Raw genomic sequence first — 14,175 nt, forward strand, 5'->3', positions numbered from 1 at the left:
AAATTATGGAGAGTATCAAAAGCACTGTTTTGTTGCATTTTTGTTCAATATCGTATAGATTAAGTTAATAACTACTCCCTCTGTCCCAATAAATAGTTTACATTTACTTTATTTTGTGAGGAGAAAATAAAGGAAATATAAACTATTATCTGAAAATGGAGGAGTAGGTAGTAGGTTAGTTATGTATTAGTAAGCTTGTTTGCAATGTTCTTCGAGTTGTATCATATTTTCCCTCTTCATCTATTAAAAACGTTGTTGAAAGTTCAATAAGGTTACAGGCCCGTCTAATAGCATGTTTAAAAGATTTTCAAACATGTAACCCAAATCTAATCATTCGTTTTTATTTGCTAGTCGGATGTCTGTTTGAGTAACATTACGTGCAAAAACTAAAGTTTTCTTATTTGATGAGGCCTTAAATTGCCTGTTAGGCTAAATCTCTCAAATCCATTTAATAGCCCTTATAATGTACTAGTACTTGTATAAACAAAATATATTGTTACCTTCATTTTAGTCAATAAATCACACTTAACTCTTAATAAGCGAGGCAAAACACTTAACATGTTAATTGACTGAACCAAGAGAGCATCACAATATTGTTCCAATGTCTCGATATATTGTTAAAGTGACCTAACCAATTCAAACGAGTGAATATGGGTCAATGGGATGGACGTAATTTTATCTCGTATGACACGAATGAGCAAATTCGCAATAGATGAATTGTGGGTTGGTTTGTATTTGTTCATAAACAATGCAACTTGCTAAAAAAAATACTTGCATTATCACACACTGCATGACGAATCAAGTAGGTCAGACGACCATTTTTGTATGAAGATTCAAACAGGTTATATGTGACTATTTTATAATTAGATGTGATCATTTAAAAATGGTTACATTTTTAGGATCATTTTAAATGGTCATATTTGATCATAAGATGATCACATATTCACATGGCTTGTTTAAAGACTTCAGACGAGAATAGTCGTTTGAAATGAGAATTTATGTTGATAGTATTAGTGTCAGTTTCAGCTCAAGCGGTAATTAGTTGGTCAATTATGGGATCAGGTGAATGTTGATTACTTTACCGTATCAAGTCCATTTCAATTTCGGATTCATAAAATATAGAATTGATCTCCGTGAGATAACTACACAACTACGATAACCACAATAATAATATCGTGGTATATAATTAGTTTCACTAAAGACGGGTATATCCGTTTAAAGTGAAAGACGGGTCAAATACACTTAAAGAGATGACATTTTTGGGTTCCACCATGTAACTTATTGCTTGTCTTCTGCTTAACGTGGGTGGATATTTGGCCCAGTTCAACCCCTTACCACACTGAGAACCTCAGCCTGCTCTACAAATTGTGCCAAGGTCCACCCAGGCATACGTAACATCCTATACCAGAGGAGATACGGTCTTAATTCCAAGCGGCATCGACTTTAATATCCACCAATTGACAAGCTTGATTAAAAATGGAAAACGATCCAATGATAACAAAATCTTTCCCTGACTTCCTATGCTCGTCATTGATCATGACATCGACCACAACCAACTCTGTCAAATGCGTAGTAGCACTTCGGCCAACGGAAAGGAATGATTCCTACCAATTGAAGAGGCAATCATTCCGAGTAACTGAAATGGTCTGAAGCGCGCTCATTAAGGAAATAACCTGGAACTCTCAAAGGAGTTAGTCTTTAACAATAAGTTGAGCCAGTTGATATTCGAGGTTTAAAAGTCGACTAATCATCTCATGATGCGACCATCCCAAGCTGGCAATCCAACCACAATCTTTGAGCAAGAAAGCAATCTTAAGGCCCCTTGTACAAAATTCTTCAACAATAGGCATTGTTAAAACTTGTAGTCTGCTCTTGTCGAAGTCCGATTGCAATTTTCTTCCAATAGAGATTCCAACGGAAGGCTATACCCCGACTTAGTGTTGTAACTACCATTGTAAGAATGGGACCAGTAGAAGGTGTAAGAAGTGATCCGATGGCTCATTGGAATACTAAGGATATGAATATGATTCACCCACCTTGAATCAAAGATCACTTCTATCCTAACCTCCATGATTTTAGAGGTGTCTAGCTTCCAAATCGGTCAATAAAGGGAAATCAATGATCCTAAGATCATTCATTATAGGTTCGGGCTTTTTTCCTTCTACCAAATTCGTCTCCAAATTTTAATGGTAGAATGAGGTCTCAGTTTCCCAGAAGAATAATACCATTTGGTGCATTCTCCCTAGTAGTACTGAGTAGTCTCTCATTTCCCAGACCATTTTAGCAGCCACAACCAAATAAAGAAGAGACGTAGGCTTGTAAATCAAGTGCGTGCGAAGTTCATAGTCAAACTAGGGCTAATTATGTCTAATAGAGTTGACTCTTGTATCTACGTTCTGTCCAATTCTTTCTTGTAATTCTAAGATATGATTAGCCCTAGTTACAGCAATAAAACTTAAAAGAGTGATTTGTTTGTGAGAAGCCCTATAATTTTGGTTACATTAGAGATAGACAAGTAGATAAATTGAAAAGAAGCCTCCTCTAATTACTTCCCTGGATCAGTGAACAAGTACATTAACTATGTAGACTGTAGAGCATCAATTCATGCAATTCAATCCTCGTTTTCGATGCTAGAGCTCTATGAAATTAAGCAAGCACAAGTAATCTGACCCAATTTTTAAAAACTATTACAACCCCAATGGAGAATTCATAAAAAAATACCGGAAAGAAATCTTTTACTGTCTAACACTGGCTTATAGACACTGATTGAGATTTACTAGTTCCTTCACATTCCTAACCTCCTCTGGTGGCTAATTCTCAGGCCTACTAAAATCAAGCTCCGGGCCATACATGAGACTACACTACCACACTTTGGCCTAAATAATGGGAATCGTGAAAAGAGAGTCACATAATATACACATAATGACGGTTACAATCTCCTAAATGCTGGGTAAGATCATTTGTCTTCAATACGGCTTCTTCATGTTTAAACACTTATCTGATGCTTGGTTGAACATTTCCTTCACTTGTTTTAGCTCCTCATCTACACAAAAAAGGGCACCACATTGAAAATTTAAATTGGATTATGTCCTAGGCTCCCAGCTAAAACCTTGCAATAGGATATTCAGTTTTCAGAATAATACAGTACTTGGTGAGAGTATGTGCCTTTAAAAAAAAAAAACTCATATGTGACTACTTGGGCTTATAAAACACAAAATAAAAGTTTCGAACGGCTGCACACTATAGTAGGTCAATCAACTGATATAACATACAGCCTAGGTTACTCGGCCTATTCATACTAAGATATTGTATCCATATCGTACATTAGATACTTCTAATTTATTACGAGTAACATATATATCATATACCTAAGTTAATTTCGGTACCTAATGGCAAGTCTGCAGTTATAAGCAACCAAGCTGCTTTCTAGCTTCTATGTAGCATACTAACACCATTATTGCTATGCATGCATAAGATCTTATGAAACCGTGACCATATCTGTAGTTCTAGGCTTCTAGCAGCTTAAAAAAGTTGTCAGATTCAGATTTATCTAACCTATAGGAATAACATCAAATTTACATAACTATTTTGACCAAGAAGTTAGACCATTGATGTTTTCAGGAAGAAGAAAAGTAAAAAAAGATTGTCCAAGTGTTTACCAGCAGCTTTCAGTTGCCTTTCCAATTCTTGTCCAATAGCATCATTTTTCGCCTGGTGTACTTACGGACTACCAAGTAAGCAACATGCAGATAGTGTAGCAGTTCAAAATGAGCTAACAACTGTAATACACTAATACCTGAAGCTCTGCTATTCGTTTAAGTTGAGCTTCTTCACCTCCCTCGGTCAGTGGAAGGGCGTTAACCAATGCATCAAACTGAACAGCATGGTGTGATTAGCTATTTAGTGATATATACACACAAATAAGAAGTCCCAGACTGAAGAGTGCACATGCATAGAGCTACACAACACCCCGCTTTCTGAGTTAAAATAAAAATCCTAGAATTAAACCAGTTAGTACATTTTACCAGTGAATATGCATGCAGCAACTTATGTGAACGCTTGGCAATCACTAATGTCAGTCAGTTGAGAATATCTACGAATATAACATGATCCAATTGAAGTAACATAGCTATGACTTCGTGTTCATTGTTCATAAGGGTGACAGCAAAATTCAAATTGAAGTTCGACTAAGATACAGACGCTCAGTACCACCCTAAAATAACTAAAAGTAGGAAATTTGGGCGTAAAATCTTTTTTGTTTATGGCTCACCACATTCCGCAGTCAAAGTCGTTGATCCAGTTCTACTTGTAAAAAGTATGGCATAGCATAAAATGTATAAGGCTTTCTTTTGAGATATTTATGCAACCAATCGTTCAACTACTTGAGACTAGAAGAAATAGGGTTTTTGAAATATTTGAACTTTACTACCATAATGTCAGTAAATCAAAGCATTGTACAAATACGACAATCACCAAAGAATTGTACCTTTAGGCATGACTCTGCATAACTACATAATATGATTACCTACATGCATGAAACCTTATCCTAAGCAATCAAAGACCCATAGAGACACATTTTCGAAACTTCCCAAGCCTTAATACCAACCACGTCATTAGTGAGTAGTGACAGCCTTTTAGTGCCCTTAAGCTGAACACAATCTTAGTCTCACCTCTAACTTGTTAATACTGCTAGAAGAGGCACTTTTGATCAATGACACTCATATCATCACCATGACCAACATACTACTAACAATTGTGATGCATTCCTGGGTGTGCACACCATCTTCGTTTCATTCCTAAATCCTAACTTGACAAGCATACTAAAAAGCCAATTTTTGAACATATAAACTCCCATCAGCATTCAACATATTCAACATTCAAATTCTGTTTGATCAGTAGTTCCGGTTGCCACCAACAAAAACATTGCCTTGTTTGTTAACGCACTCTCTTTTCCTACACTCCCAACACCTAACAATTTGTCTAGGCTACTAAAGAGATGTTTCCATAACATTCAAAGTTCCAAACATACCTTTCGCCTGTTCAACCACAACCACATTATCTTACACCGTGCAAAACGCAAAACGATCAATCATATCAAACAATCTTAAGACACTAGAGAAGAACACGATTCCAAACATTTCAAAACTAACACTGGCAGATTATTATCCAATTGATCAACAACTTTCCAATAACACATCTACACAAAATGCGGAAAAAAAAAACACTAGAATCACAAGAAAATAAAGGAGAGAGACCTGTTTGGCAGCCTTAACAAGAGCAGCACTCGCTTTTTTCGGCTCATCAGCGAAATCCTCCTGCGGCGCCGTCGCTTGAGGCGGTTGCTGCGGCTCTGACGGCGGTTGTTGCGCCGGTGGTTGAGAATTATGGTTTAATGGAGTAGGTTCGGGATAATTAGGAGAAAGACGAACAGGAGGAGCATCTCTTTGCAAAGTTCCAAAAGTGTTGAATGCTAAGGACGCTATCAAATTCACTTGTTCTTGCATTTGTGATATTATATCCATCTTTTCTTTTATTATTCACTTTAATTCATGCAAATTTAATCAATCAATTGGATAATTTTCAAGCTAAATTTGAAGTCGTATGAGTAATTTACAAGAGATTGTAAATGATTACCTTAGCTGAGAAGGAGGATTATCGTCTATGGAAGATGGGCGATTTGAGTGCAATGGCGATGACTGAAAGGAAGGAAGGAACGAACGAGGGATAGAATAGCGGAAAATGGTTATTTGAAATTTCCAAAACGATTTATGGGGATTCGAACTTGCAATCTTTTGTTTTTAGTATCTTCGTCTTGGACCCATCTAAAAATAAACCCAACTTATAAATGGGATAAAATAGCGGAAAATGCAAATTTAAGGGATATAAAATTAATTTATAAAAGAAACTCATATATTATAAGTAACCAAATTTGATTTTACAATTGCAATTAAAATATTAATTTTATAACCTATGTAGTCTGTCTTGATCAATTCTTTACGTTTTTCTTATTTGAGTGTCTCAGTCATGTAATTCATTTCTATAAATAAACCGACAGATAACCCGAGGGTAGTATTCTACCCCAGCTGTATATCAAGCTGGACCTTACTGCCCGACCAGTTTGACAGTCACTGATTAAGCAGTAACTATTTTTTAACCGCGTGTATTCTAATGGCAGTTTCCTTCCAGGATGAATAAGGAGTAACTACTGTATGAACAAAGGCTACCCTCTGGATTCCATTTGAGAGAACTGGCACAAGTGATTTAAAGTATAGATTATGCAGAGAACATTCTATCATCAGTCTTGAAAAGAAGAGGGTACTTATTAGATTTGAATAATGCATCAGCATAAAAGAATCACTAACTAAATGAACGAGTATCCAATGCCTAAAGTTCAAGAAAAACAAAACGCTACATCGAAAAACCCCTGTTAATAGGGTATGACTGTAGTTCAGTAATTGGCATTTGTAGTGAACTTCTGCTTAATCATTCAGTCTCCATTGCAGTAACCTCGCTTGGTTGTTCAGTCAATAAACTATCACCGTCTCCATTCTCCATGCTAATTTGAAATCCATAATTGTCGCAAATTTCCTTCAGAGAAACTTCACATCCATCTTCCTCTTTTAATGGCTGCACATTTGAGCAAGCCACAGTAACTTCGTCTGTCTTCTGCATCTTTAATGGAATCTCATATAGGTCATCCAGATCCGCCCTTCGTGATGAATCTTCCTTCTCTTTCACTTCTGTCGGAGGGTCATTTCTATCTTTCTCCACCTCTAATTTATCTGAAAGGGAAACATTAACATTTACTTCTCCCATTCCAATCTCATTACCATTCTCAACAGGCTCAATAGATGGTTCCTTTTCAGCTTATTTCTCTTCGGGTTGATTTAGAACATTTTCAGAAGCTTCCGGGACATCCTCTTTCTCTCTCTCTCTTCTCTGTGTCCTTCAACAATTCTCGTTGGTTTCTCGTACGCAATAGTTAACTGGTGGTCAACAGTTTCTGTCTTTGCTTTCTGCTCGACATCATATGTAGTAGGCGAGTGCGGTAGTACCCTTCCTACAGGCGAATGAGATTGAGGAGTAAATGAGGTGGGTATTGGTATGTCCCGTCTCGTGTACATCTTAGCATTCGGGGCAATATCATTCTCAAGAGTGACAGGAACAACACAGCCTTCTTTAAACACTACACCTCTCATGTAAATGTCACTGTCCCCTACTCTCACTCTCAGGAAGTATCCTGCATCAAAGGCACACTCTAGAACACCTGTCACAACCTGGCCCGCCATCTCATCATTTTTATAATCATCATCTGTCGACAGTGACAAGTCATCGTCTACTTGGACCGTGTCCTTGCCTTTAGATGCACCAGATGAATTTCCTGGTGTGCAGGAAACAGACCTTAAGATCGGTCTGCTAGGAAGGGATGGTTTCTCTATTGCGGAGTTTCGTCTTTACGTGGGCGCCCACGCCTTCTCTTCACTGGTGGATCTGATGCTGATGCAGCTTGATTCATCAACTGGCTCATTCTGGTAACAAAGAAATTTAACGTTTAACATGTGATGACCAACAACAACAATAATAAAAGCGTTGATATTCAAAATGATTTTGGGGTCAACTAACAAGAATTCGAAGAGATCGTTTTTAAGTATCATGACATTGTGGCACATAAACTGGTCTCCCCTCTTGATCAGTATATAGTAGTTTTCTAACTAAAACAATTTAAGTAGGTATACAAATTCCAAGAAACAAATAAAAACAATTACTTCCCCATGTAATCTTGATTAAAGTATTTCTTACAAACAACAGAAATGTTAAACAAATAATTGGGATGAACGGAGTATATGTCGTAACTTGTAATAAATCACACATCATAGTCAATTTCTCATCATGGGATTGTATACGTACATTAACTATCAGAAGTTTTCAAGATCAATAGGTGGGTGAACTATTATTATTATTCATAACACATGTAAAAAAGAGAGATTAAAAAACATAAATTAGAAGGGTTAAATCTTGAATTACCTGATAAATTCCACGGTTTATTTTAATCTACTATAATGATGATGTTGCTGTAAAGATTGGTATTTATAGTGAGGAAAGATTCATAAAAAAGAAAGTTACTGTCAGGAGACGAGGCGAAATATAACGCCGTGAATTGAACAGCCCTTTTGTTGTTTTATGAGTAATTATTTTGTCCTTTGATTTTCCAGTGGGTAAATCATAGTAAAAGATGAATCAATTAATTACTTAATGAGATTGATTAAGATTTTGGGGTAGTTCAATAGGCATTTAGCTACTTTGAATTGTTATTTTTAGACATGGTAAATGGGTTAACTTGGTGGGGTTTGGATCGGGTTACTTGAGTCAGATGTGCAAAAACTAAAGCCCACAAAACAAGTTGTCAGCAAAAAAAAGATAATAGCTTCGAGTAATGCACAAGGAAATTTAGGGATGTGTATCGGTCCACAATCGGACCAGTTCGGAACTGAAATCGATAAAATTTATGGATTAGTAATAGACCTGGTAAATGGGTCAATTGGGTCAGGTTCGAGTCAAGTCAGTTCGGGTTTTTCATTGATTTCGGGTCAATTCGGGTCGGGCCGGGTCATTTCGGGTCAAACGGGTCAGGTCAATTTACGGGTCAAGAAAGTTCGGGACATGTTCGGGCCGGATCGGGTTTTTGGGTCACATTCGAGTTATGTATTTTGGGTCAATTTCGGGTTTCGGGTCAGCCGTTTCGGGTCGGGTCAATTGAGTCGGGTTGCTTTTGCCAGTTCTAATATTCGGTACCAGACTAGATTACAAAATTTTTGGTTCAAGACCGTACCGGATCGGTTGGACCGGAATACTACATGCCTACTTTTTCAAATTTCGGTCCAAAAATTCTAGTCCATTGGACCAAATTAAAATATAATTTTAGGAAAGAAAATAAAATTCGAATCTTTTCGGTCCACACCAATCCTGGACCGATCGGGCCGAAAACCAAAATCACAAAAAATGTTCGATTGGAGACTGGGCCGAAATTTTTAATTTTGGAAATTGCACACCCGTAGAAGCTACAAGGCATGACGTGAAAATGATTGGACATGGAATTCTGGTAGGGTTTTGCGTGTCTTTGTATATATAGCAACCTCAATGTAATAGTACATGATTAGAGAAGAGGAAAGATATACCGCATAATCTGCCGCAAAAGACAACTTTAGGTTATGGATCAGGCTTTTGATGATCATTGGGTTGTCTTTTGCGGCTGATTCTGTTGTATTTGTTTTCTCTGATGGTGTATTACATTGAGGTTGCGCAATCCAGGTTGATTCTGTTATTTACAATTGAAAACTATCGAGTTTTAGGTAAACTTTCATTTTTTTTTTCCAGTTTATCTTATTCGTTGAGTAATTCGCCTCAATGTAAATCCTGGCTCCGCCATCGTATAAGCTGTGATGATATTCTTTAAGTTGGTAATAACCAATTTCAACGGTTTATAGCTACTCACGAGAATGGAGTCTCGTTGTAAAGTTGTTTGTTTGAGGAGTAATATTTGGTTCAAAATTTTATTAATTCTTAGTAGATGCTAAACTTTTATCCTCTGGTTTGTATTTTGCTGTTGATTTTCTGGCTCTTTTTATTTATTTATTTATTTATTTTTCTTGATTAACCCAACTTGAATAACGCCACACTCTGATTCCATTAATATTTAACAAAATCACTTTACTGATATGTTGATATCGTGAATGGAGTTGGTTTCACCCAGGTACAAATTATGCACAATATATTTCTATGGAGCTTTAGAAGTTCAAAATTGTCCCCTGATCCGACTCCCATGTATCAAAAAGTGCTTTTGCTTTGCACCCTGAATGTATTGATATAATATAAGCTTACTTGATTGTCCTTTGTATTAGCATTAGCGTTAGAAACGCTTAATTCATACTACCAAGTGTCTATGGTCAGTTGAGATCCTTGTACAAGAAAGTGGTAGACCTGGTTCTTTCAAAGTAATATCATTTGTTAAAGATATGATTTTTTGGAACCCATCCTACTTTCTGTGATAATAGTCAACTGCCACATTAGTGAGAAAAGAGAACACGAAAACTTTGACAATGGATCCTATCGCAGTTTCGGCTCAAAACAAACCTTTGAAGCCAACTAGCCGATACCCTATAGTATAGGAAGTATTATCCTACAAGTTTTTTTTTCTCGTTCATTTGCGGGATGAGACTCTTTAAACTTGCATGATAAATTATGGTTATTATGAGTATTTTCCTTTTGTATAATACCTTTTCACTGTCATTTAAGCTCATGCTTCAGTGAAATAATGAACTTATATCCATAGGACCTGATAAAGAGCTTTTCCATGCTGCTGCATTCGGTGAACTACTTGCCCTACTCCCACGTGCATATAAAACTTGTCGGAGCTGCAGTGCCAGAGCAAAGGTCAGTGACTTGAATTACCTCCACAACAACCTTTGGCTAATCATTGCCTCTGAAATGAACAATTGGCTAATCATTGCCTCTGAAATGAACAATTTGTTGAGAGTGGTGAACAGGAACGTCTAGCTCTGTACACTAACTCTGCTTCTGGACCTAGACCAGGAGGTAGGAGCTCTTTCCAGAAGTGAGGTTGTAGTTAGGGCTAACTATCTACCGCCCCAAAAACGGGACGGGAAAGGGTTTAGAGTTTTATTAGGCGGACCGCTACTGCGGATCCCCCTAATCAAACCCTAAACCCTTTCCCTTGCTTCTCATTTGAAGGCAGCAAGACAAAAAGACACCCTAGAGGGGCCGAATGAACCGATTTTTGGGGGGCCGGGTATCCTAAAACGGGACGGGAAAGGGTTTAGGGTTAGATTAGGGGGACCGCTACCGCGGATCCGCCTAATCCAACCCTAAACCCTTTCCTTTGCTTCTCATTCGAAGGCGGCAAGACAAAAAGTCACCCTAGAGGGGCCGAGTAAACCCTTTTTTGGAGGGTCGGGTATCCTAAAACGGGACGGGAAAGGGTTTAGGGTTTGATTAGGTGGACCGCTACCATGGATCCGCCTAATCCAACCCTAAACCCTTTCCCTTGCTTCTCATTTGAAGGCGGCAAGATAAAAAGACACCCTTGAAGGGCCGAGTGAACCCTTTTTTGGGGGGCCGGGTATCCTAAAACGGGACGGGAAAGGGTTTAGGGTTTGATTAGGCGGACCGCTACCGCGGATCCACCTAATCCAACCCTAAACCCTTTTCCTTGCTTCTCATTTGAAGGCGGCAAGACAAAAAGACACCCTAGAGGGGCCGAGTGAACCCTTTTTTGGGGGGTCGGTTATCCTAAAACGGGACGGGAAAGGGTTTAGGGTTGGGTTAGGTGGACCACTACCGCGGATCCGCCTAATCCAACCCTAAACCCTTTCACGTGCTTCTCATTCGAAGGCGACAAGACAAAAACAACACCCTAGAGGGGCCAAGTAAACCCTTTTTTGGGGGGCCGGGTTCATTTTTACAAATGTATAATAGAAATGCTATGTAAATTTATTATTATTTGTAATTCTGGAGTTTCCTCAAGACGGTGCCATTCGGAAAAGTGTTCCGATCAAGACGGTGTTACCTTGGGAAGCGTGCCACTTGAAATTCAAGGACCAATGGAGTTGGTTTCCGAATTTGTAAATACAATATTAGTTTTTCTCTTCTAGGAAGGCCATACTAGGAAATTTATTTATTGCTTTGCATTTTTTCATTATATGTTGCATGCATTGCCTAATCTCCATAAACTAAACATGCATATCATATCGAGTATTCGACCGTGTCAATTATAATTATCGTTAGTTCACTTAAAAGTGATAGATAATAAATTGACTCGACCTCACACATTTTAAAGAATGAGACTTAGCCTAACCAAATAGTAGGAACTCATGAATCTCAATTTCATAAGGGTACAATACGATTTTTCGGGGTAGTTTCAATTGACGTTGGGTAAGTGGGGTAATAAATAGTTATTACACTTCGAAATTTGGTTGATCTCAACGGAAGTATTAGCGACCGTAGCCGCAATAGGTCCGGGCTAAAGATGAACTTAACGTAATTTCATCGACCGAGAGTTCCAAGTGTAGAATCGGTTAAAGAGTTAACCCACCAAGTCATATTAAAAAGGTTGTAGAAGGCCCGTTGTTTCACTATCGAGTTAGTAAGGATTTGGATCTCGGAATCGTTTATATAATTGGGTGGAGGTCATTATATAAATGCTAAAACATGCTAAAATATTTTCATATATTAACGATTAATGTTTCGTTTCCCACTATTTCGTTGTTTTATGTTGTTCTTTATCATTTCTCCTATTAATATACGATATCAATTAGATTGTAACACGAGTCTCCGCTAAACCACTATTACTAACGACAAATAGAATCTCTTTCTAAATCCTCAAATGAACTGTATCATAGGTAATGGACTAGCTCCATAGGAATCGTTCTATTCTATAGAACTCCATAGGAGTTGTCCTATGTCATATAAGATTAACATCTTAAATTCCTTACATACCTATAAATAATTTCTTATGAAGAAGTATGATTAGAAGTGATAATTAGTCAAAATATGTTTTGATAATTTCTTCTTTGCATTCATGGTTCAACAATCTTATTGCTCAAACTAAACACTTGTCATCAAGCACTTAAGTTATTAAGAACATGACAATGTTAAATTGGTAAATTGATTTGTTAGAAATTTTGATTAACCAAATACCACAATAGAGTTAACGCTTGTGAAGGATTAACTAGGAATTTATATGAAGATAAGTCTTCATCAAGAAGAAATTCTTAAAGTCAGTGAGAGCAATAAGAAGTAAGTATCTATCTTAATTGTAAAGGATAGAACTAGGCTCGAAAGAGAAGGTGATAGACACAAAAATAGATACAAACCCCAATAAGTAAAGATCAAGGAAGTTGGTTGTGTGACCCCAACATATTCCTTCTTGAATATCTACGACATTGACATTGCATTCTTGCCAAATACCACATCATTAGTATTTGATACAAATTTGTGGATTTCATCATATTTGGAATTATCGTGTGACGACTAGCATGAATGTTTTAGTATACTCATTTTAGTTTTGTATTTAGAAGTGTACCTCACTAATTGTATAAAAACAAAGGGGTTTCACTATTATGCAATTAAAACAAGCGTTGTGCCCTTACATACCATGATTAAGTTTATGGCGAGACCATATAAATCAAGGTAATTATATTTAAACTAGGAATAAAATGTCATATATACAAGACTCAAGTTGGTGACCGCAATCATTTCTCAATTCTTGATTGAAATCACATTTAGAAACTAGTTTTTACTAGTCTCCCAAACCATTTGATTGGGAATCTTTTGGTGTGTACGAATCTTGTATTCAAAGCAAGTTAATTCATGACTTTTTCTGGAAAAGGATTATGAATAGAGCAAGATATTCACCTTATTTACACTTTGAAGTGTATGGTCGAATACAATTTCAATCAGACAAGGTTATTACTTCTTCATCTCTTTTACCAACGAATTAGGTAGATACTTGATATCCACTTAATGAGGCAAGAAGAAAAATTCGTTGAATAAGTTCAATGAATGTTTAAAAAGTATCAAAACCTACATATTATAAAACCAAAGTATTAGTACTTTGTTCAAATGGGGAACAATAAAGTGATGACTTTTATCTGCGCCAAAAAGAGTGTGATATGGTATCACAAGTTCACTTTCATTACGATATGATTGGATCTTTACAATATAGTTGGAAGTAGTTTCTGTTATAAAATTTGTCGGGCATTTAAATTTTTCACTAAAACAAAACATGGTTAAAGCAATCATCTACTTTTCATATGAGATATGGTTAGGCATGGTCCCTAAATTTTAGCTTGTTTCGATAGTAAAAATGTGCTCTCTCTTCCTACATGATCACGAGAACAATGGGTTTGTGGCTCGTGATGCTGTCTATTAAAGAAAAGAAGATTATTTCTTAAAGACAGAGTGGGAGAAAATGTAATACTACGGTTTTACGAGTCTTTGGGTACTCTATCGAGTGGGGCTTACTCTGTCGAGTAAGTATGTTTGAGTAACGAAACAGTAGTCTGCCTGTAGGGTACTCGATCGAGTAGCCTTGGCACTCGATCGAGTAAGTGGCACTCGATCGAGTACGAGACTTACTCGATCGAGTAAGTCGGTATT

At 37.1% G+C, this 14,175-nt stretch overlaps 1 protein-coding gene across 1 annotated transcript; it reads right to left on the reverse strand.

The window, feature by feature from the left end:
- Nucleotides 1–2,601: 2,601 nt before the first annotated feature.
- LOC141612125 (mediator of RNA polymerase II transcription subunit 21-like) lies at nucleotides 2,602–5,777 on the reverse strand. The gene is made up of 5 exons (XM_074430841.1): nucleotides 5,635–5,777; nucleotides 5,256–5,540; nucleotides 3,797–3,874; nucleotides 3,660–3,711; nucleotides 2,602–3,043 (listed from the first exon to the last, which is right to left on the reverse strand). The coding sequence occupies exons 2-5, from the start codon at nucleotides 5,520–5,522 to the stop codon at nucleotides 2,967–2,969; spliced, it is 474 nt and encodes a 157-aa protein (XP_074286942.1). The 5' UTR covers nucleotides 5,523–5,540; nucleotides 5,635–5,777; the 3' UTR covers nucleotides 2,602–2,966.
- Between the last annotated feature and the right edge of the window lie 8,398 nt (nucleotides 5,778–14,175).

The sequence above is a fragment of the Silene latifolia genome, chromosome 11, assembly GCF_048544455.1.
Source record: "Silene latifolia isolate original U9 population chromosome 11, ASM4854445v1, whole genome shotgun sequence".
NCBI lineage: Eukaryota > Viridiplantae > Streptophyta > Magnoliopsida > Caryophyllales > Caryophyllaceae > Silene > Silene latifolia.

Excerpts from the sequence above, each read along its gene's own strand:
- LOC141612125 (XM_074430841.1), bottom strand. The coding sequence starts at position 5,522 with ATGGATATAATATCACAAATGCAAGAACAAGTGAATTTGATAGCGTCC. Across the intron at positions 3,712-3,796 it reads AACGAATAGCAGAGCTTCAG|GCGAAAAATGATGCTATTGG; the intron begins GTATTAGTGTAT and ends TAAGTACACCAG. Across the intron at positions 3,044-3,659 it reads AAGGCAACTGAAAGCTGCTG|ATGAGGAGCTAAAACAAGTG; the intron begins GTAAACACTTGG and ends TTTTTTGTGTAG.